The sequence below is a fragment of the Opisthocomus hoazin genome, chromosome 2 (genome assembly GCF_030867145.1).
Source record: "Opisthocomus hoazin isolate bOpiHoa1 chromosome 2, bOpiHoa1.hap1, whole genome shotgun sequence".
NCBI classification, from domain to species: Eukaryota; Metazoa; Chordata; class Aves; order Opisthocomiformes; family Opisthocomidae; genus Opisthocomus; species Opisthocomus hoazin.
Window position 1 is genome coordinate 32,795,062 of NC_134415.1, and position 22,479 is coordinate 32,817,540.

The 22,479-nt window shown below is 46.0% G+C and overlaps 1 protein-coding gene across 3 annotated transcripts in view; it reads left to right on the forward strand.

Annotated features, from left to right (window-relative positions):
* STUM (stum, mechanosensory transduction mediator homolog) overlaps window positions 1-22,479 on the forward strand; it is a 48,279-nt gene that overhangs the window by 15,313 nt on the left and 10,487 nt on the right. For all 3 annotated transcript variants that reach the window (XR_012763093.1, XM_075413100.1, XM_075413099.1), the window contains exon 2: window positions 17,523-17,702. Coding sequence is in view for 2 of the 3 variants with exons in the window: in XM_075413100.1 (XP_075269215.1) it covers window positions 17,523-17,702 (180 nt within the window). In the remaining variant the exon portion in view is untranslated. The remainder of the gene's footprint in view (window positions 1-17,522; window positions 17,703-22,479) is intronic.

The window sequence follows — 22,479 nt, forward strand, 5'->3', positions numbered from 1 at the left end:
GAAACCCACCACATGTCATTAGCACTGCTTAAATGGGAAGAAATATAAACTATGACAGCACAGGAAAGACTTTTCAGACAAACATAATATCCGGTAGTATCCTCATTTTTCTGGTACATACTCATACTCCTAAACCATATGTTTCACTTTCATTATAGCTGAAAGCTGTGAAGGGCAGTGAGGCTAAACTAGGAAAGCCAGAATTCGATCTAATAACCTGACAGCTCTTTCACTATGGCCTCAGATGTGTCTGGAATTCTTTGATTTCAGTGGAAATTAGGTGCCCAAGTGTTTTCAAAAGTCCATGCTTTAGCTTCTCTGCCTTCCTTCTTTTTTTCTTCAACAGAAGAAAGAATGCTAGCATACCTTATTACACAGACACACACTGGGGTATTGTTAGTACTTATTAAATACTAAGATAAAGAGAACTTTATGAAGTGCTGCTCTTGGTCAGTATGACATTAGGAGAGAAGTGACAGTATGTTCAAAACAGTAAGTAGAAAAATATATGCAGAGTTATTTGCATATGTTAAAAAAGTTGAAGGATTATAAATAGTTTAGGGCCAGACGCTTGAAGAGGAACTATGTTTGTGTTCTCTCCCTGCTGAGCAGTTTTGGCTCAGCTGTTCAACTTCACTAGCTGGAAAATAAATTCCACTTTTCCAATAGACTTGTATTGTCTTAATCCCAGATCTAGAAATGCGATGTTTCACACAGATCCTGTGCATGCTGCACAGCACGCTGTGCCTGTTGTGTATGATTTGCCACTTAGCTAGCAATGATCAGACTGAACTGTGCCACAGCACCAGGCAGATTCTGCTTTGTCCAGCCAGCCAACATGTCGGTAAGTGTGCCAGCACCTTCTCCTGATACTCCTTTCTTCCTCAGGGTATTCTGCAATTCAGAGACTTCCTAACCCGTAAGTTGTAACTGTGTCCCTGTGTTGTAGTGGCCTTTGACTTTCTTCTGTATTTTGATCAGTGTTAGTTCAATTAGTAGTGAGGGGAATTGATCAGAGCCTTAGTTCAGCCAGTCCTCTTTCCACTCTCATCCCACCCTGAACCTGCTCTTGCTTTGTCAGATGGGCAAAAAGAAGAGCTAGTTCCACGTAACCCGTAGCTACGAGCACATGCATTGGCTTGAAACATCCTGCTGCCATCCACACGATCTCTCAGGTAAGGCATGATGGGCTTTGTGCGAAGCATCATTCCAGCTTTGAAACATTCAGCCAAAAGACCAAACACAACCCTGGTGGCAGCTCATGTTTGCCTAGTTTCCTCCAAGAGCAGAGAGAGTTACTGGGCAGCTTAAGCAGCAGTATTCATTCTACCTCTGCAGGAACAGGTTGGTTTTGAGGCTCTTTCAGGAAGGAGCAGGGTGAGGTGAGTGTTGGACCCAAAACACTTGCACCTTCTGCAACAGCTGAAAAAGAGTACAGACCAAGTTGCAAAGGTGAATGCAGAGATTTCTAGAGAGTCCTGGGCTGCCTCTAGTTTCTTGCAGGGGAATACAGTAGGAACTGCCAGGGCAGCTCTGCAGCCTTTAGCTCACTGTGATTAGTGATCATCCACAAATCATCCATGTAGGCTAGTTTGCTCCACCTGCACCCCAGGCCCAGACACAAGCATCCAGTGCTTTTACTGTGTGCAGAAATTACTTTTCTACTTGAGGAGTATTTTCTGGGCGAGAGTTGAGGCAGTCCGGACAACATTTAGGAACTTCATGTTACAGAATCTGTTCCATGGAACTTGAACCTAAACTTCCCTCCCCTCTGCTGTTCTGTGTGCTAACTTGCTGTTGCCTTTCCCTGCAAGGGGCTGCCATAGGGCAGTGGTTCCATTTGTAGAGCACAGTGTAATCATTACTGATTTTACACCCTACAGTAGGCCCTGCTGCTTAGATTATTATGCTTTACTAATCGCCCTAGTGTCTGAGATATACATGTCTTTTGCTGTGGATGGCTCTGGTGTCCCAGAGTGGTCCTGTTCCAATCTGTCTCCAAGGAAAGTTTAATAAGATGCAGCTGCTTTGTGATGTGGTCCTAATGCATTTACATGTTTGGATTTTTGCATTTTTCTCTAGCAAATACCAATTGTAAAATTTAAGGTAGTTTTTCATGACTGCATCTGGTTAAACAAACGTTCCTTTGAATGACAATAACAGGCTTCTGCTATCAGATTGTTCTGTGTAGCATTGTCAGCTAAAAATACATGCTTTTTTTTTCCACTGCAGGCACAATAAAAGATGGCAGAATAGCTCTAATGTGTCAGATGGTTGCTTTTGTACCATACTGTACTAAAAATTTTGTAAAATGTGAGGGAACAAAAAATACTACATTTTTATCACTAAAATGGAAGAAAAATGAAATATTTTAGCTAGAAATATAGGGTTATTTAGTGCTTAATTGCAGGAAGCTCTAATGACTGTAGAAACACACTTTAGACACTTGTAGGGTTTAGCATAGAAGAGTAAGGAATTCTTAAGTAGGAAGAGAACATTGCGGTATATAGCAGTATATCAATGGTCCACTCTTTCAGAGAGCGCACAGTAGTTCATGCTTTACGGGGAAGAGCATGGGCTCATCACAGTTTGTTAGCAAACAGCTTGTTTTCTGCCACTAATTGTTGACACTGGGCAGGAGGAAGTATAGCTTTCTGTCATTTTGGTGGGTAGAACTGTAGACATCTACATGTGTAAGTTAAAAGTATTTGACATATTCATTGGTCTAAAAAAAGTCACACAACAATGATATAACTGTTTTAGCCTTTGTCAGTTCCTAATATGGATGGGGACATTTGTTAATTACAGAAATAAATTATCCCAACAAATTACCTTGTGTCACGCAGGAAGTACAACAGATCCCTAATTCACAGTAGGGGTTTTGTGTTGCAGGGTATATAAATGATAACAACAACAGATGTTCATCAGTGCCAGAAGTAAGGTCTTAGGGTGGAAAGCATTTCATATAGTACATGAAGGGGAACTCTGGCTAGAGAGTAGGCTAGAGCAATTGTAGTGAATATAAGGAAAGAAAAACATTGAACTTGTTGACATGCAAGAGAAAAAGGAATAGTATTTGGGGTGACCTGAATGCATGGGAAAAGGAGAGGGAAGAATTAAATATGTAATTCTTCTCCTTTTCACTTCTGAGCCTGATTGATGGGAAGGCGGTTGGTGGTGTCAGTGAGAAACATTCACTACGCAGGGAAATGGAGTTTGACTTTGCCATCTTTGTTAAGACAAGAGGCTGTTCAAGCAGAGATACCAGAAAGACTGATAAGGACATGGGAGAAGAGTCCTAAAGAGATGCAGGAGTTTGAGAGACTGGCATAGAGATGGCACACAAAGGTTCACATGTGGATGAAGTTTAAAGAAGGCACAGCATGGAGACAACAGGAAACCAGGAAGGGAATTGCAGAGGCTCAGTCTGTGCCTCTGTGAAAGAGCAAAAGAAAGATGGCAATGTAGAGTGGGATATGTTGAGGACACAGTAGGAGAGAGAAGAAAGGCAGATGGCAAGATGTCAAAGAGCAGAGAGCCCCTAATGTACTCTGGAGCCAGGAACCAGAAATACTGAGATGGAGCAGAGGTCCTGACACTCACCCAGACTCTTTGCAGGCCTTTGAGAACAGTTTCAGCAGAGGGGACAGAGCTGGTCTCCCAGCTATACAGCTGCTGGGCACAAGGCGAGCCTGAAGAGCCTGGCAGGATCACCAGGCACCGTGGTCCTGCTCAGGTAAGCAGGAAGGAGAGCACCACCAGCTGCTGTACAGAGCAGAGCCCATTCCTCATACAGCACAACAGACTTCCTAAAAAGTTAGGAAAGTGCCTGTATGCATATAGAATCAATTTTCTGCAGTTTCTTATTCTGCTCAGATTGTATGGATGCATATTTATGTTAGCCCTGTTGAAGTTCCCATTTGGATTTGTTTCATCAGCCTCACACAGAGAAGCAGGCATATAATGTTTGCCATGGCCTGTTACTATAATTTAAAAGAACTATTTCTGCTGTTTGCACTTCTGAATTGCTGCCAAGATCAGGTTAGACCTGATGAGCCAAATTAATCCCCAGTGTAGCTCTGTGGCAGTCAATGGATTTATGTCAGAGATGAATCTGGGCCCAATATAGATGTATTTTTTGGCAATAGGAAAAGAATGCCAACATAGGAATGAATAAAGGTTAGATGGATGGTCCCTCAGCTGAGCCTTCCCTTTCAAGAAGTGTTTTCCCTCTATGCCCACGCCTTCTTTCCAAGGAGATGCAATTCTTCTGCTTTCCTTGCTGCTTGCTCCGGAGTCCTCAGCCAGGGGAGCCATGCCAGGTACAAATGGCAGTCCTCAGTGGGTTGGAAGTTACAGAGCTTTTTGAGCTGCTCCAGAGACCCACAGGCTCTTGAGAGACAGTGCATAACACCAGTTCCCGAGAAGCTACGACAGGATTAGTTTTGGGGATATCACAGAGTTGCAGTATGAGCTCTTTAGGACAGGGAGATTCTTCTGGGGTTCATACACTGCCTGCCACAAGGAGGTCCTGGCCGGCACACAGGTAGCAAATATGAGTTCCCTTTCCTCTGCAGGACTGGACCCACAAAAAGACGGTCTTGTTCAGAAAACTAGGTAAGAACTGACCCTAGCAAGTTCCAGTTTGTCAAACTGGAGGACATACAGAAGCAGAGAAACATTTTTGTTCAGGTTGTGAAGTCCTGTGCTGCAATGTCAGTGTTGGCTGTTAGGGTTGGTCCCCCACTCCCAGTCTGATGGCTTCTCTGTAAGGCAGGAAAGGACATTTAAAAGTCTGAATCTCATCTCAGCTGCACCCTTTAAAATTTAGATAATGCTTCCAGTAGTGTTGCGTAGGAGAGTTGAACAGTTTTACTGTTTTCCCTAACCTTATCGTAACCTATTCAACATAAGAATTGTAAAAAGAATGGCAAGCAAGAAGAAACTATGATAATTTCCAGTTTCTCTTTGTATAACACTTTCCCTGGTACATCGCACTCCATATAAATCTTCTCTAACCTCTGAAGAATGGTGTCCTTGAATCATTTATATAATACATGTATTACTTTTCATATTTCACTCAGAATAATTATATGCTACATTGTGATGTTGGGAACTTGGTTCTTTGTGATATCTACAAACAAATGCATATGCATTTTTATCTAATGCTGACCAGTAGCTGCATGGCAGATATTAGAAATTATTTGGTTAAGGGAAAATCTGTTCTGTAATGAAAACAAGAGTAAATCAGACACTATTTCCTGCAAATTGGAACTGTGAGAACTGCTACAGATGGAGGTGTTCAGGGGGCATTCAGATGAAAAGACCATGTGTAAAAGCCCACAAGCCCACTTAGATGGCTGTGCAGAGGCCCAGGCCTGCCAGACACATCTTGGCTGGCCAAGTGGCATTAACTGTTTGTGGATCACCCAACTCCTGAACAGGACCCAGTATTTGTCTGTTTCTGACCCGCTCAACTAAGCTATGGTGTTTCCCTTAGCTTTGCTTTCAGACAAAAAAAGGACTAGACTCTGCAGGAATGATGATTTTATTCAAGTCGATATTACTTTTAAGGAAAGAAGGCACTTCTGTGTAAAGTGCTATTTCCCCTTGCTACAAAGGCAGCTCCCCTCAGAGGCTGGCTGAGCTGTTTGGTGTGAGCATGTGGGCGCTCGGGGGGGGGGCAACGTCAAAGCAGGGGGCCTGTTGACTTGAAGTTCACCTGTTTTGGCATGATCAGCAACTCGCAGGCATGCTTTCTGCTCAGGTGTACTGAGTGCTGTGAGAGTAATTGCACCTGATGTTTCAAAACCAGAACAGCTCTTCAAAAATAAATTTTAAAAAATAATGAAAAGTCCTATGTTCAAGAGCTGTTAGTCATGTAGCAGCAGCAGGACACAGCTCTGGGAAAAGAAACTGAAACAGATCAGCTAAGCCTTGTGTAGAGTAGTTAAAGTTACTGAAATATAGGGCAGCTGAGGCTAGAAGAGATTTCTGGAGGTCATCTAGTCCTTCCTCTAAATGGGTTAAACAACAGCAGGTTGCTCAGGTCCTTGTCCACAATATTGCAGATACAGTGCAGTAGCCTCCATAGTCTCCACATTTTCTCCACCCTAATAAGAAATCTTCCTTTTAGAAAACTATGCTAGCTGGGCTGAATTCATTTGTCTTGGCTGGTGCTCATATTCACAGAATCTATAAAGTCATGGGTCACTCCAGCCTGCTCTATTTATAGAACCTGCACTGGGGTGATGTCAGGCATGAGGTACCACAGCTCATTTCTCCACTGCCAGCAAAGACTTGCTTTTGTTGGTCTGCCTGGGGCCTTTCCATGGGGAGCCAAAAAGCCTCTGGAAGACTCCAGATGTTCTCCCCATCTTCCCCATAGGAGCAAGACTGTAGACAGCAGGTCATGCATAGAGGCTCACTCTGGCTATGTGCATCACCTCTACAATTACAGCACCCACCTTCCTCACCAAAGAGAGCATGGGTTGGTTGGAGCCCAGCTCTTCTACAGAATCCATCACGTCCAAATCTGCTGTTCAGAGATGTTAGAGTGGGAAGTTTCAGTTGAAATGGATAAAAGTTAAGCTGCAGAAAATGTTCCCTACAGTTTTGCTGAATAGGATAAGACAGCTTTATATTCTGCATCAGGTAAACTATCATGAAATTAGATTTTTGTTTGTTATCCATCTGAAGGTACCAAAGCCAAACTTAGAGTGTAAAGCATCATCTCTTAAGTGTTTCAGATGTTATGTACATGAGTAAACCAGCAACTCTGCAGTGGCTTTAGTAGGTAAAGTGCTTTGCCTTTCATCTAAGAAAGAACAGTGCTTTGTGAAAACTGTCCTTTAAAAGCAAGACCTGGTCACTGTTTGACTTACAGTAGCACTGAACAGAACAGGTATATAACCCTGTCATGTTAGGTGCCTGAAAGATAGTGAATTTCTTGGGACAAGGACTATCTAAATAGAAGAGACACTTGAAAGTAGTGCTGTTAACACCTTAATAACATTACTCTGGCACTGGAAGAATAAAGTTACAGCTTCAGAATTATTTAGCAAGTGGCCGTAAAGCCAGGACTGAATTCTGCCCTCCTAAGTCATATTCCAGACTCCTGGGTGCAGCACTGTACCTCTGGGCTATGGAGTGCAACTCTATCATGTTCCCTTTAAGTCCCTGCTTGAGACGCTTTGGCTCATAAAATGCATGTACTGAGATTTAAAAACATCTTTTTGTTGGTCTCCTGCATGCTTATCACTGCAGATGTCTGAACATTTATGTCACAGTTTTCTTTTACATTCCTATACTGCTTAAAAGATAGCTTGTACTTCAGGGTGATTTTGGAGGCTGGCACAATTTATTACACTTCTGTTTCAGCTGTCTTGATCTGTAGCAAAACCTGTAATTGCTCTCCATCCCCATCTAACCTTCTAATAAGATTATTTCTGTCTTGTGTCTTGGTAGTGCCTAATTAGCATGATTTGTCTTCACAGTTAAGGACTCCAGGGTATCGCAGCAAGCTCAGATTCACTGCTCAGTGAATCTTAGAAGTAGTTAATCTACCCTTCCATGAGCAGAGCAAATGAAGTTAGGTAGCTTCAAAGGACTAAATGGGTTGCAAGGCAGTGATCAAAAAGACGAGGAGGCAGCACAGCTGCAGACCTCACCTTGAACTGTGGCTGCTTGGCTGAAGGCAGAGACACAAGGCAGGGGGGAGAGAGACCCTTACACTGCCCTTAGCCTCCTGCTTTCCAATTAAGTGCCCATCTCGGGGTGCTCAATGGCACTAAATTAACCCATGGGAGGGCAGAGGCAGGAACACAAGTGAGCATTTGATCTGGCGTCACTCAGTAAAACGGAACGCCATTCTAAGCCCTTAAGCTAGTGTGGAAGTTGAGACTGGAGCATCGCACACACCTTCCTTCTGCTCTGTGCCTGACAAGGAAGAGCTTTCCCGGGTACAGATAATTAAGAATAAACTCCAGCTCATCACTCTATAATTGGCTAGAGCCTTTGTGAAAGCTCTTGAGAATCCATGGCCTTTTCCTCATTTTTCCACTGTTACGTAGCTCCTATTTCCAGTGGCCTTTAGGAACTGGAGATATCGAAAAGCCAAAAAGCTTCCCTTACAGGTGGTTTCACAGCCACTCTGAAATGGGGAGGGGCTCTCTCCAGCACCTCTGCTCTGGAAGCTTCCAGGTTTGTAAAGTTTGGATGAAAAGCCACATCCAAATTATTTCAATATCAGTAGCATAAAATAGAATGGCTTGAAGTATGTTTCTGGATGTACATCAACAGAAAACTGATTTCTGGAGGTGCTTGACAATTGTGGATTAAGATCATAGTCTTAGAAATAAGAGATATTTTAGTGGAAGGTTCTTTCCATCTCCTTGGTTCCTCTGTCACTTGGATCCTGAGCTCCTGCAGTGGGTGGGTTCAGAGCAGCCTGGGACTAGGAGAGCCATGGCAAAGCACCCAAGCTCCTGTTCCTGGGTAGCTGGTGGGAGGAGAGGGGAGTGCGAGGTGTGGTAAGCACCTGGTTTAATAGCAGACAGCATGAATACAGAAAGTTCTGCATGGCAGGAGACAGCAAAGAGAAACCAGCAAGTAGAGCTGTTTCCATGAAACAAAGCTTTTAAGTTCCTGACAGAATTACAGAGCAGCAGGAATGCATCCACTCAGGGCAAATGAGCTTCTAGCAAAGTGCCCTATGCTGTAAATGGTGGTCATGTCTTCTGTTGTCCCTTATGTCTGTTGTCATAGTTAGAGGCCAATTACATTGTTTCCCTCAGTGCTGGCATACTTAATAAGGAGGCAAATTAATTAAAATTCTCTCCTCATGCCATTAGCAAAGAAAAAAGTAAGCATTGAGCAGCAGCAAGGCTGCAGTGTCTCGGTTCTGTTCATAGCTGTGCCCCTGGCTAGCAGCAGAGCAAGAGACATGTCGTTTCCCCCCCATGACTCTTTGTTCACTGTCTGCAACATACAGCCAGCCTGTGATCTGCTTCATAGCAAACATCCACCTTACAAACTGCAGAACCGTATTAGCTTTAACCAAGCCAGCCTTGTTGTGGGCAAGAAGCAAGCCAGATTAGTTTATACGGAGCTCAAGCTGCTAGGCTGCTTGCTGTGCCCAAGGGATGACTTCTTTACATCCAACATAGCATCTCTCTATGCCACCAGAGTCAGCAGCACAGGTGTAGTGAGTAGCTACGGTGGAACTTGGACAGCCAGGGATTCTCAGGTGACTCAAACAGGAGCCAGAACAGGTTCAGAAGGAAGATGACTTAGTGACATGCTAGCATTACACTGGGAAGAAGTTGGGAATAAGCCACAGACTGGTGATGTGTTTGGAGCATGGACCTGCATGTCAGTTAAGTGTGGCAAAGAATTTGTCCCTGAGGCACGGTATCTTGGAAATATGGCAAAAGGTGATACTTCTTGTGTAGGTGGACTTCTCTTAAGCAATTAATTTTCTGTGACTGCAGGTATTGTTTGGTGTACCCTTCCCATTTCCTATATCTAGGTTTCTGTGTAGTAATTCCCCCTTCCCCTTTACTTTTGGGAAATTACAAGTTTTCCTCAGTGGTTAGTACTATTATAAAGCACAATGCAAAATGTCAATGGCAGTTCTAGGACCACATCTTTTATAGAAAAGGGGAAAAAATTAGTTTGGGAGTCAGGCAGCTACAACTTGCAAAAACAATTCAGCAGCAGCAAGTCCTGGCAGAAGTCTGAGGTCTGCCCTGCCACTGTGGACTACCCAGTTGGGCCCCACATCACTGTTCAGCAGAACTTCTCCAATCTCAAATACTTCAAGCACACCCTTAATTTTAAGCATGAAGTCAACAGAATTAAACCATAGGACTGGATTGGAAAACTTCACCCAAGGATTATGGAATGTCTGGCAATGGAACAAGCTGTACTGCAATCTCACTATTTATGGGTGGCTGCTCTTAAGCATTCAAAATGTTGCAGTGCTGCAGAGTAAAAATAATGCCGATGGCTCCATGTATAATTAAAGCTTTAGTAAGTCATTTCACCTTCATGCAGCCCCCCCAAGTAATTTAAGATTTCGCTGTGTATTTTTAGACTTAGAAGTCTGTGAAAGTTTGTTGCAGTCAAGTTTTGCAGTTTGTGTTAAAGAACTCTGTATTTTCAGAAGAGTTAACTTTTTCTAAAGCATTAAATATGAGAAAAAAAATCTCATTTTTGATGCAAAGGCAATGCTATCTTACTTGCACGTGGGCAGTCTTCTGTAGATGCTACATAAACACTGTCAAGTCTGTTCTGACCACATGACACAAGCCTACTAATAACAAACAGATGCAGAGCACTAGCTCAGTCCTGGAGCTACAGCGATGTACTGAAGCAGTTCTAGTCAGTCATGGGCATATAATGCTTTGGGACGTGCTGGACATTTTTCACATATGTAGGGAAACCAAAAAGCTAATCCTATACACAGCCCGCCTTCTGCAGACTTGAGAGTTGGAACAAATCCTGGCGAGACAAGAATTGCAAGTGCCAGCTCTCACTTGTCAAGCGACTGTACGTGAGGACAAAAAGGACTGGACAGAGCCAGAATTCACTTTGAATGTCCTTCCAGTATGGAAGGGGAAAATAAAAACAACATGCTGGCAGAAGCTAAACAAAGCATTTTTAATAGCAGGCCACAAAGGAAAATTCATGAGCTACTCTCCATGGCAACATCTAGGTTCTGTCACGTTTGCTGCCTCCACTCTCTCCTCCTCCCCTTTCTCCCTCTCCTACCCTTCGGCTCCCACTGTTCTTCCCTGGGTCCTGCCCACACGGCTGTCCATGAAACCTGGCATTTGCAGGTGATGGCTTCACCAAGATGTCTGCACATCATTGATGTCCCCCCCTTGCAGCAATGCTTGTTACACCCAGCCTATGCACACAGGATTCAGATTTTCAGTTCTTAGAGGTGCTACCTGCAACCAAGCAAGCCTCTTATTTTCTAAACTCTCCACTGCTCCTGCTGTTAAATCATTAAAGCCACCTACCTGACCTAGCCCCCTCTCACTGTATTTGGCAGGATTAGACTTTAGTCTGTTTGGATACTGGAAAGGGGGAGAAAGCTTGCCAATGGCTGGTTGATCAGACTTCAGCCTAGAAAACAAGCTTTAAGATGTTGGTCTAAACCACCCTTATTTCTAGAAGAAAGGCAGGTAAATGCACCGAGTACTGACTTACTTCCATGGCTGAAATGAACTACAAGGGGGAGTATGTAGGGTATGCCACTGACAACTCAGGTTGCATATTCTCTTGGTTGAGACACCTAACCCTTGCTGATGCTGCAGTCTTACCATCTCTGCTTTCTTTACATTTCAAGAGATACAAGTCCAGCTAAAGACCTCACTAAAGGTCAAAGAATTGCTGTGTAAATGGCAGACTCCATACACTGGACCAAGCACTCGCCCCAACCCGTAGTGCCAGCACAAATTCTTCAACACTTGAAAGTTGCTCAGCCTTTTCTGTTCAGGGAGCCACAGTAAGCTTGGAAAGAAAGCACTCATCTCAGAGTGTTTAGGTGATAAACCTGTGGTAGCAGGTTCTTTCTGATGCAGCCTAAGCCCTAGTGAGTTCCAGCCAGGTGGAGACTGGGAACACTGGTGAGGACTCACACTGGCCAGAACACTTCCAGGGGGTTTTACTTAGCATGTATTTTTTCAAGCAAAGACACAAATAATTCTATACTTTAGGAAACTTTTAGTAGATAGTCAAGCCTGAGCATTAACACTTTTCAACTTTGTTTTTACCACGTTGTTAATAGCGCCCTTTCCACAGCCCAGCTCTACCCATGTAAGCAGAGGGGAACGGTTTTCAGCATCAGCAGACACTTCTATAGCCCTTTTTCAGGCAAGTTTTAGTAGTTCTCTTTCCACCATCATAATGCAGAGGGCTACAGCTTAGCATTTTGATCAATGCCAAGGATGAAAGGCCTCCACAACTCAAATATCTCCTTACAGTTCAAACTAGAATATAAAAATGAGTTCAGGACACTTAGGACCTAAGGATGTCTCAGCCAACAGATACCACATTCACGCTAATACCAAGGAAAGAAGTGCAATCCTTCTTACCCTTCTCATACAGTTTTTCTGACTCAATCAAGTGAGAACCAGCATGTCTCATGCATTTTCAGCACATCCACAACATCTGCCTCATATACCTGCCAACATTGTTTAACAACAGCTAATAATCATTTATACTTAAAAAATTCAAAGGCACATCAGACATGTCCCCACACAGAGCACTCTCCTGACACAATACAGCTACAAAGGTACATCTCATCCCCACAAAATACACACCCATTAACTACATCTCCCACTGTTGATCCAACAGCCTTCCATGCTCCCACAGATACCTCAAATTTCATTCCACTCTCCTTCACATCTTTGCTTATGCTTACCTGTAGCTGCACTCCAGCTCCTGAGTCATGGCACAGTCCCATTTTTCCCCTTCCTGGAGCAGGAAAGAAGGCACCATCCCACTGACTTATTGACTCCCAGTGCTATAGGGAAACATCTTAAATAACCTCCAGGCTTGTGGGAAGAGGAAGGGGTGTTTCCTAGCCCCTCCCTGGGTCCAGGCTTTTGTAGGGTAAGGACCATGACCAGCAGCAACAGCTGCTTCACATGCTGCCCCTGACTGCAGTAATTTGGGCTTCTGCTGTTCCTCCACCTGTAACAGGGCAGCTCGTCAGGTGTGATTTCCTTGCAGCATCAATGCTTTCTGTTGTGGAGTTTCAGACATTGGGTAGTCAGTGGGAAGTTCATTAACAAGATGTCTGTGTGCTCAAATTACTTCTGCTTACCCTACGGGTGTTGGTGCCTCGTCTCCCTTTGCATTGCACCCTGGCTCCCACCTCTGATGTTTCTGGGAAGGTGCCATCAGAAGTTTGCTCACGGTTGGGTCCTCCACATGAAACGTGCCAAGCTCCATGTCTGACTGAAGCTCCTGCAGGAGTGCCCAGGATAGGCTTTCTTGAAAAACAGGAGAGAAAATCTCCCACACAGCTAAAGAATTTCCATAACGCAGTCACTGCTGCACTCAGATAGCGTGGGGGAGACAGTTGAGGGCATAGAATCACAGAATCATAGGATGGTTTGGGTTGGCAGGGACCTTATAGATCACCTAGTTCCAATCCCCGTGCCATGGGCAGGAACACCTTCCACTAGACCAGGTTGCTCAAAGCCCTGTCCAACTTGGCCTTGAACACTTCCAGGGAGAGGGCAGCCACAACTTCTCTGGACGACCTGTTCCAGTGCCTCACCACCCTCATAGTGAATAATTTCTTCCTTGTATCTAATCTAAATCTACCCTCTTTCAGCTTGAAGCCATTGCCCCTTGTGCTATCACTACATGCCCTTGTAAAAAGTCCCTCTCCAGCTATCTTGTAGGCCCCTTCAAGTACTGGAAGGCTGCTGTAAGGTCTCCCTGGAGCCTTCCCTTCTCCAGCCCCAACTCTCCCAGCCTGTCCTCACAGGAGAGGTGTTCCATCCTTCTGATCATTTTTGTGGCCCTCCTCTGAACCTGCTCCAACAGGCCATGGGCTTGACCTCATATGTCTTCCTTCATGCTGGATCAGTGACCCAAACAGTAGTAAACCAGGAGAACTCTCTCCAGGGTGTGAGTTTTTTCCTCTAAGAGAAAAAACCCAAACTATTCCTCTCTCATACTATTTTGGTGTACTCTGTGAGGTCAGGACCGAGCAGGTGATGCTCCTGGGGAGGCCATGGCTGCCAGGGTGCCAGCATACACCAGAGGGGGGACTTCATCCTGCACGACAATGGACTGGAGAGGAGAGAAAGGGCAAGCCCCCCTCCTTTGTCTCTCCCATTGTAGCATTGTCCTACAGATAACACGTCTGCTTCGTGTTCAGTGGGTTAAATGTGACAACAAAAAGCCTTCCATATTTACTGGTGTAATCCAAAAATACCCCAATTCTGCTGACAGCAAAAGCAAACACAAGCTCCCAGAGTCTTTCTTCCCTTGCTGAAAACAGCGTGTGGTGCCCCAGCTGGCTGACACTGCCCCAGGTGAGAGGAGATGAGTTGAAAGAGCAAGTTTGGCTTCCCATCCCCTCCCAGGCTCGCTGCACATGGCATCTTCACCCTCTGCCCTGCAGCTGCTCCAGATGGGCAAACTTCAGCTCTCACCCACCCCTCTGACCACCCATGCTCCTTGCTGGCTCTGGGTGCCAGTGGGCTTCATGGCTTGGCCGGCTGTCTGCAATGGACCCATGAGGCTGAACGAACAGACTCTTAGGTAGCATAGGACATCATGTCTCCACCACCTCCCCTCTGTCCTCAAAGAGGCTGTATTAATTCATAATTTAGAATAATCACATATTTTACTGCCTTTTGCGTATTTTTCGTGGGGAAGATAGAAGAAATGCTTGTTGTAATTTACTTATGTTATGCTGTCATAGCTGTAGGGGCTTTCAGTTTACATCTGCTTGCAAAGTTAGCAGTGTGCTTGCTGGTTGCACTCACAGCCTGAGACCTGTTTGGACAGCTGATTTGCTTGGCCACCGTAGTCCCAGCTGCAGTCTGCGCACCCTGTTTATGATTGCTGGCCGATGGGCATTCAAGTGTCTGAGTGCTTGGTCAGGAAGGGAAATGGTTCGGTGCCTCAGCCCTGACGCAGCCCAGCGGTATCAGCAGATACAACTTGCTTGCCTTCCTCCTCCTCCTCCTCCGCTCCATCTCTCTGCTTCCAGATGCAAACAATTCCATATTCGGCAATGTGTAACTACGATGGCTTCTTAAGGGGAAAACAGCTACCTTGGCAAATGCATTTAAGACTCTTTCTGCTGCTTCACGTTTTAAAGCATATGTGGACTAGAGGAAAGATACTTCCATCTTATGTCTGCTGGCGTGTCTCAAGTCTTGTATTTAAAAATGCCAACAGCCTCCCAAAGATTAGCTAATCATAATTAATAAGGAAAATGCACTAGCACTGGCAAATGAATTGGCTTCTGTGAGTAGGAAAGTGGCCTCAAGAGAAAATCAGAAGCCGAGGTTCATGAGATTTTAATCCTGATTTCTGTATCAATTCCCTGTCCAGAGAGGGACACTTAACTGCTTTGTTTGCTTTGTTCCCTTCCGAATGGGACTAGACATTAGCTTAGTCACTGTGGTGTTTAGGGGATTAATTAGCTAATTCAGCACCTCACTCCAATGATGTAAAAATCTTAAAAGCTTCACTGGAAGGATTTGAAGTTTTAGCTTAAGAATTATTGCTCATTTACGACCTTTTTATTGTAACACATCTTGGAAGAGTTAAAGGTAAGGCAAGAGGGGAAGATTTTCATTTTCATTTTAAAATGAAACATGCCTTTTCATTTGGCAAGATTTTGCGTCCTGATGGGAAAACATAAACACCCAGTCTCCGATCTTGCCTCAATCCATATTTAATCTCAGAGAGTGCTGTGGTACAACTTTGCAGATAACAGTTTCAGGAAGCACAAGGGAATATTCCAGGCTTCCTTCTGCTTTAGAGAAACTATAAAGGAAAAAAAAGGCAGGTGAAGCGGGGCAGAGATCTCACCTAATCACACATGGAGGACACAAAAGACACGGAAAACTAAGCCACAGAGCAAAAGACAGCCTTTCTTCTAGCATGCAACAGGGATATTTATACCACATCCTTTGAGATTAAAATATTTTCCCCTTTACCTCTGCGCAGACCCTTTTGTTTCAGTGGGTAAAGGGGTGAAACCCTGCCTGTGAAAGCCAAGCAGTGAGACAACGAAGCGCAGGGGGCATTTCTCACAAGGTAGGAGATGCTGCCCCGCTGCCTGCCGGCGCTGCTCTGCCGTGGGGCTGCCTCCCACCGCCCCAGCAGTGCTCACCCACTCCCTCTGTGCCCGGCTTCAGCGTGCAGCAAAGGGAGCGGGTGGGAGTATGAAATCCGTTCGAGCCAGCGGCAGGAAGACGAGCGGGTTTTAGGATCTGGTGGAGTGTTAGGAAGATGCTGGGGTTGAAGCCTGCAGAGATTAAAAATAGGCTGTAGCCAGCCTTCCCCAGCATTTCAGCATCTTAACTGCGTGTTCTCCTTGTGACCTACGGAAGAACAGGCAGCGATGGGGGAGATTACCTCTTCCACCACCCTGGCAATGCAGGACGAAATGGTATTTTTCTCCTAACGAGATCCTTCTTCTCTTGCTGTCTGGTGAAGTCTTCTGGAAGGGTGTAAACTGAGTGCTTCCTCCCTGCCTTCTGCCACACCAAGGGACTACCTCCTTCCCCCAGGTTCAACAAGGCACTTCTGGGCGTCAGAGACGAGCTCATTCATTCACATCTTACAGGTCACTTGCAGGCTTCCGTCCTTTGAAAGGGAAAAGGGCGATTTTTGTAGAAACCACTGGATGTCGTGCTGCAGGATTTTTAATTCAAGACATTCATTAAAGAAAGTATTTCGCAGCTCTACATTATCCAGTACAATCCACGTTACACCTTTGTACCTACCTTAGCAATGCTGTATTTATATTAAAAAAAAAAAACCCAAAGACAATATATAAGGATGAGATGTTGAAGTGCATACTTTGATCAGGTGACTGAACCTCCTGGCCAACAGCTCGCATGTTACAGGGGTCAGAAGCAGTATTTTCTGCTCTTTGCCCACACTGTGTGTTTCTGCAGTTTGGTTGTGGGACAGAGAAGGCTTCCCTGAGCTGTGGGTTTCTGCTAGCCAGGGGCCCAGGACGTCAGCTGCAAAATTCAGGAAGAATCTTTGTAAAGGCTGCTGTGGTGTAGTTTTTCCCCCCAGCTTTAACTTTCATACATCGGTGAGATCCTTCATCGGAATGGTTGTAGGAAGTCTGAAGGTTGTTTGCGAGTTTTGGTCTCAAGCAGAGCTGAGGGCTGCGATGCCGGGTCACCTGGCTCCAGCCCTGGCTTAGCTGCTTCTGCTTTGCTAAAACACGCTCTCAGGTAACACTTGCAATGGGGAAGGAGTTATGCAAAGATGCAGTGCCTTGTTAGCACCCCTTTCTGTGTATGTGCCCCTTCTAGAGTAGTATGGGTGAATAGTAACAGACTGCCAGACATGCCAGAGCCCTACAGCTCTCTAGAGCCGGTCCTGCTCCAACTCTGGGTGCAATTTTCCCTTGTACAGCTTCTGTGGAGTAAATATCCTCCCCAAGAGAGAGCCACCAGGCAGAAAAACGGTAGACTGGTACTTCCACAGGCACATAGCACTCCCTTGTAAACTGCCTACAGTGCGTAAGTGGGTAGTGTTGGGTGGAGGGGGAAGGAGCCCAAACCAGGGGTGTTTTTTCTGTCCTGGTTTTTAAGTATTCGTATCTGTATGATTCTCTTTGGGAGACAGTAGTGTGTTCGAATGAGATGTGGCCTCCTGTAACATGTTTCCAGATTTTCAGCATTGCGGTGGGAGCACAAGAAGTGGGACGCTGTGAGAAGTGGGCCTAAGGGAAGGAATTTGGCACGAAGACGTGGCTTTCACTGGGTGTTTTGTTGCTGCTCTCTCCCTAGGCACGTTTGTATCCGCTTTCACCGTGCTGTGCGGAGCCCGGACCGACCTCCCCGACAGGCACATGTGTTGTGTCTTCTGGCTGAACATTGCTGCTGCTCTGATTCAGATCCTGACGGCGATCGTGATGGTTGGCTGGATTATGAGTATATTTTGGGGGATGGACATGGTCATTCTCGCAAGTAAGTACAGCCCACTTACCCCCCTCCCCGACTTCTCCCCTCTGTGGCCGTGTTGCTGGGTCCCAGATGATGCCCTGCAAGCCATTGGACTGCACTGTAGGGAAGAAGAGCCGCTGGATGGGCTCTGGAAGTACACGGGAAACACAGTAGGCAGAGGAAATGCTGAGAGGCAGTTGGGATGGGCTCTGTGACACGTCTGGAAAAGCCTCCCATTCCACCACACGGGTTAGGATCTTCCTTTCCCCTTTATAAAATGATAAGTCCGGGAAGGCGTGAGGCCCCACGGCACTGTGAACTCTGCAGCCTGGAGCCCCTTCTGCCCTGGTCGCATCCGCAATCGTGTTTGAATGAGAAAGTCCTTTCTCCTCGCAACTCCGGCTGCATCTCGCTGGTTAGCGAGACCTTCCTACGAGGCTGGTTCTGCTCGCAGGGACACCAGCTGTCCCCAGAAAAGCCCTGGGGACTCTCCTGGAACACCCTTCCTCCCCAGAATCCATTTACCCAAAGGCTTTTTATCATGTTTCACACCAAGTTCTTAGGCTGAACAAGACTATTTAGCTATTCCTAGAAGGATTTCCCCTACACCCTCTAAGGACCCTCCAAAACATCCGTCCCGGGGAAGAAGAGAGGAATCCTTTTTTAAGCATATATAATTTAGATCACTCAGTTAGTTAACAATGTATTACTAATCTAGAATACAAGCTCTGTAACTTTATCTGCTAAAGACATTTACTGGTGCAAAGCGATACTCCATTTTGCACCTGTACCATATCTCAGAGAATAAAGGTAACAACCTCACCTTTCAACTCACACTGCTGATTGCGTCTGCGAGACCCCACTCTCTTTCCAAAGGCTGGGAGGGGCCGGTGGGCATAGCCCCAAACTGAACAAGTCTGAGATCCTTCAGGCTGGCAGGGCAGGCAGTTCCTGAAGTGAGCACTTCTCCTGAAGAACAGCTTAGCAGCAGCATTTGCCTTTTGGTTTGAAGAGACTCCACTTTGTCGTCTCAGCTGATGACATCTGTGGCTGCATGACAGATGAGGAGAGAGGATCTCAGGAAATTGCCAGGCACCTGCTTAAAGATTAAATGGATGAACTTGAAAAAAACAGCAGGAAACCAGTGCACATCTTCAGCTGCCAAACCCAGAGGATAAACCCTCTCACCAAACCACCTGCTAATTTCTGAGTCAGCTTCAATTTACAGGCTGAATTAAGGGCAATCCCCACGCAAAGTAAACAATGGATATCAAAAACCTTAACATAAGCAAGGCAAAAGGCTTTCCTCAGGACGAAGGCAGCACTGCCCTTCGTTTTTCCCTGCAAACCACCTGCCAAGTGTCATCTCAGATGTACCTGCACATCAGGGGTAGCCCAAATTGTTTCTGAGGATAAATTGTGAATCGGTGTACATCTGTGATGTGTCTTTAAGAACCTGCCAATTTGTGTGTAATCCCATAATTACGTGTTTGTAACCATATGCTCTTCTGCTGTTCCTCTGCTGAAAAGCCTCCGTGTGTGGTTCGCTGTCTGGCAGACGCAGTTCTGCAGTTGTGGGGAGAGGCAGGAAAGCATCTGTCCGACCAGAGAGCTACAGCTGAAACCGTGGCTTGCTTTTCTCCATAGTCCTGTTCGTGTATGTCCTCTGGGTAGAGGGGCTGGGGCTCAGGAGGGCATTACTGGTTTTCCGGTTTGGTTGCTGGAGAAAAACCATACAGCTTGGAAGCATCTCTTTGAAGCTCTTCACAGTGCCTAGCTGGACCCCCCACCAGTCTGGGAGGCAGGGGGGGGTGAGCAGCGTGTGGTGGGGATGCTCAGGCCAAGAGGTCCCCAACCCAGCAACAGTATTTCGTCCCGGCCCCTCTGGTGGCAGCAGAGAAGGGTAAGAGGAGTCAACATGTCTTATTTTAACCAGCCGAATATCATCTGACAAGTTGCAGCCCTTGGCAGGTTTTTGCTGTCTCATTAAATAGCTGGGTTTTAAGTTTACTTACCGTGCAGAGAAAATAATGGCTAAATAAAGCAGCTCTTGGTTGATGGAGAATAAAAGAAAAAACCCTCATTTTTCAATCAAAAAAAAAGAACAGATGTGATCAATTGCTCCCAGCTGGATCAAACAGCACTGGCAGACCCAAAATGATGTGTTGTTTTGATGTTTTGTTTTCATGTTTAAAAACAAAAAAAGTAATAACAAGGAAACAATGTTTCAAATGCAAGAAATAAGGCATTTCATTTAAAAACACTTCCAGGAAACAGCTGGCTTTGGTTGGGTTTTTTTGTATGAATACTATTCGATGCACGGGACAGAAATTGTACACCGTTGCAACTTGAATCTGCATACAGGAGGGAAATAGTTAAAAAAACATTAAACTGCTGCCCACCTGGAGTTTTCCTCGCCTTGAAATGGCTGATTCCATGCGTCCCTGTGGGGATGCAACGGGATTTTGATGGGCTGGAGGCAGGGCACAGCGGGTGGTGACTAAGCTGATGGGGGCTAGCAGCGAGGAGAGGGGTGGGAAGCAGCCGGGGCTCGAGGACTCCACTCCGGCTTTCCCTGAGGGATGAACGCCTCGCTCCCTGGATCAGGGCCTGCCTGTCTATTAGCTGGTAGAGAGCCGGTAGGGAGGCTCGTTGCAGTTTTTCATCTTCTAGTGCTAGTTCTCAGCCATTAAAAGGGGGAGCCTGCTCCGAGGGGAGAGGTTTGGGGATAATGTCGTACTGTCTTTAATGAGGGGAAAAGGAGAAGAATTATAGGCCAATCAGGTGTACTTCAATTCCTGGAAGCAGCAATCAAACAAGCGACTTGCATGCATTTAGAAAATACAAAGAAACAAATTCAGCCTGGGTTTGTCTAGAGCAAGCTGTGTCAGGCTGGCTTGATTCCCTTCTGTGACAGAGGGATTCGTTTTGCGAGTGGTGGCAGCGGTCAGCCATCCCTCCGGAGTTTCAGGCGCCGACACCGTCTCACACAGCATTCCTACCAGCAAGCCAGGGAGACGTGGCCGGGGTAAAAATGCACTTGCGAACTGTTCTCTAAATACGTTTTCCTGAACTGGAAAGATAGAAGGAGAGGTGTGTTGAAAGGTCCCTCCTGAATCCGGCTCTGCTCAGTATGGTCATTCATGGCTTAATGATGGACCGGAGAAGGGGCTTCACCTGTCCCGCACCACCAGTGGCTGCAAGGATGGCAGGCACAGCGAGGGCAGTGTCCGCATCCAAGCAAATCGGAGAAATGGTCTGAAAAAAAAGATGCTACTCGGTAGAGGCAAGTCCAAGACACTGAGGAAGGATTAATCAACTGCATAAATACACTCTAGGGAACAACCTGTTTTTCAGAGAAGGATGTGGTGGCTGCAGTGAGTCACAAGCTCTACGGGAGTACATTGCTGTGGAGGGAGCAAACACCGCCCAGGCAGGTAGGAGCAGAGCCTGTAGGACAATAGCTGGTCCCCTCGTCTTTCTTGGCACACGTAAAGCTGTGGTGAGACTTGTGGCCAGCTCTGGAGGCTGTACTTTGTGCGGACAGCCTGGAGAGAGTCCAGAGCACTGTAAGACAGCAGGCAATGAAGAGGTTCAGCGGGTTCGTAAACGTGAGAGGGCAGCAGTTTAGCCTTAAACAGACTTAAATAACAACAGGAAAGATCTGTGTGGAAATTAGGAGATGCTTCCCCTCCAGTAAGGTCAAAATGCTGAAGAGGTGGCAGGATCTGCCCTCTCTGTCGCTGGAAGACCCCAAGAGCAGGCAGACCCATGTCTATCAGGAGCAAGGTGGGACACGGGAAGAGACGGAATGACTTCAGGGGGTCCCATCCAGCCCTCATCTCCTGTAAGGTGCCCTTTAGTGGGATATATCCCAGAAGGAAGATTAGCTGAATATAGTTTTGCTGTCACACTTAATTACTTTTGGCAGCACAATGGCATGGGGCATTTTCTCTGCTAATGTAAATGAATTGCCAGCTGGTCCCGTTAAACGCCACAGATATCTTCTTTAAGCAGCCATATGGCTTTGGGAACTGTCCTTCGCTTTACCTGCTGTCTGAAGGCAAAGGTAGATTAAAAGGAAGCACTTAATTCTTTTGCAAAAAAAAAGTAATCTGGGCTCTCCCCTCGCCACTGCAAATACCCAGCCGCCCTTGGTGGTGACTGAGCAGTGCTGCCGCACCGTGCTCTCCTTGAACCCCTCGTCACGACTGCAGGGACAAGGCACAGAGCTGAGGCAAAACAGGGCGAATTAGCTGGCCAAGGCCAACTGGAAAATGAGCCTCCTAAGGCTTTCTGGGCAAGTTTCCCTCTGCTAAAGGCACACCTTGTACCCAGCCCACGCAGCACACATCTTTGTCAGCTGCGTGGTGCAGAATGAATGCGGAGGAACGGCCTTTGCAGGAGCTCCCTAACTGCTCAGAGCTCATTATAAAAGGTTTTCTGCCCTTTCTTGGCAGAAATACCACAGGAATCAATACAGTAATGTCACACCGAGGTGGCACAGGAGACAGAAGTCAGGGACTGTTTGTCCAGGCTTTGTTTCGCCTCTAATGAATGCAGCCAAGAAGTTAAGCCTGGTTTCTGAAGGAAGCCCTTGCTCAGCTTCTGGCCTCTGAATTACTGACTTGCACGGCTGCACCTGTGGATGAGCAAAGACACCATAGCATGTGGTTTCACAGGACTGCAGCCCCTCCTTCTGCAGTGGGCATCCAACTCTCAGGGACTGATTGCCAGCCAGTAGTAAGAAATTACCTGTAATCATGCTGTCCACTCCTCACTCCTTTGCTAATTACAGCAC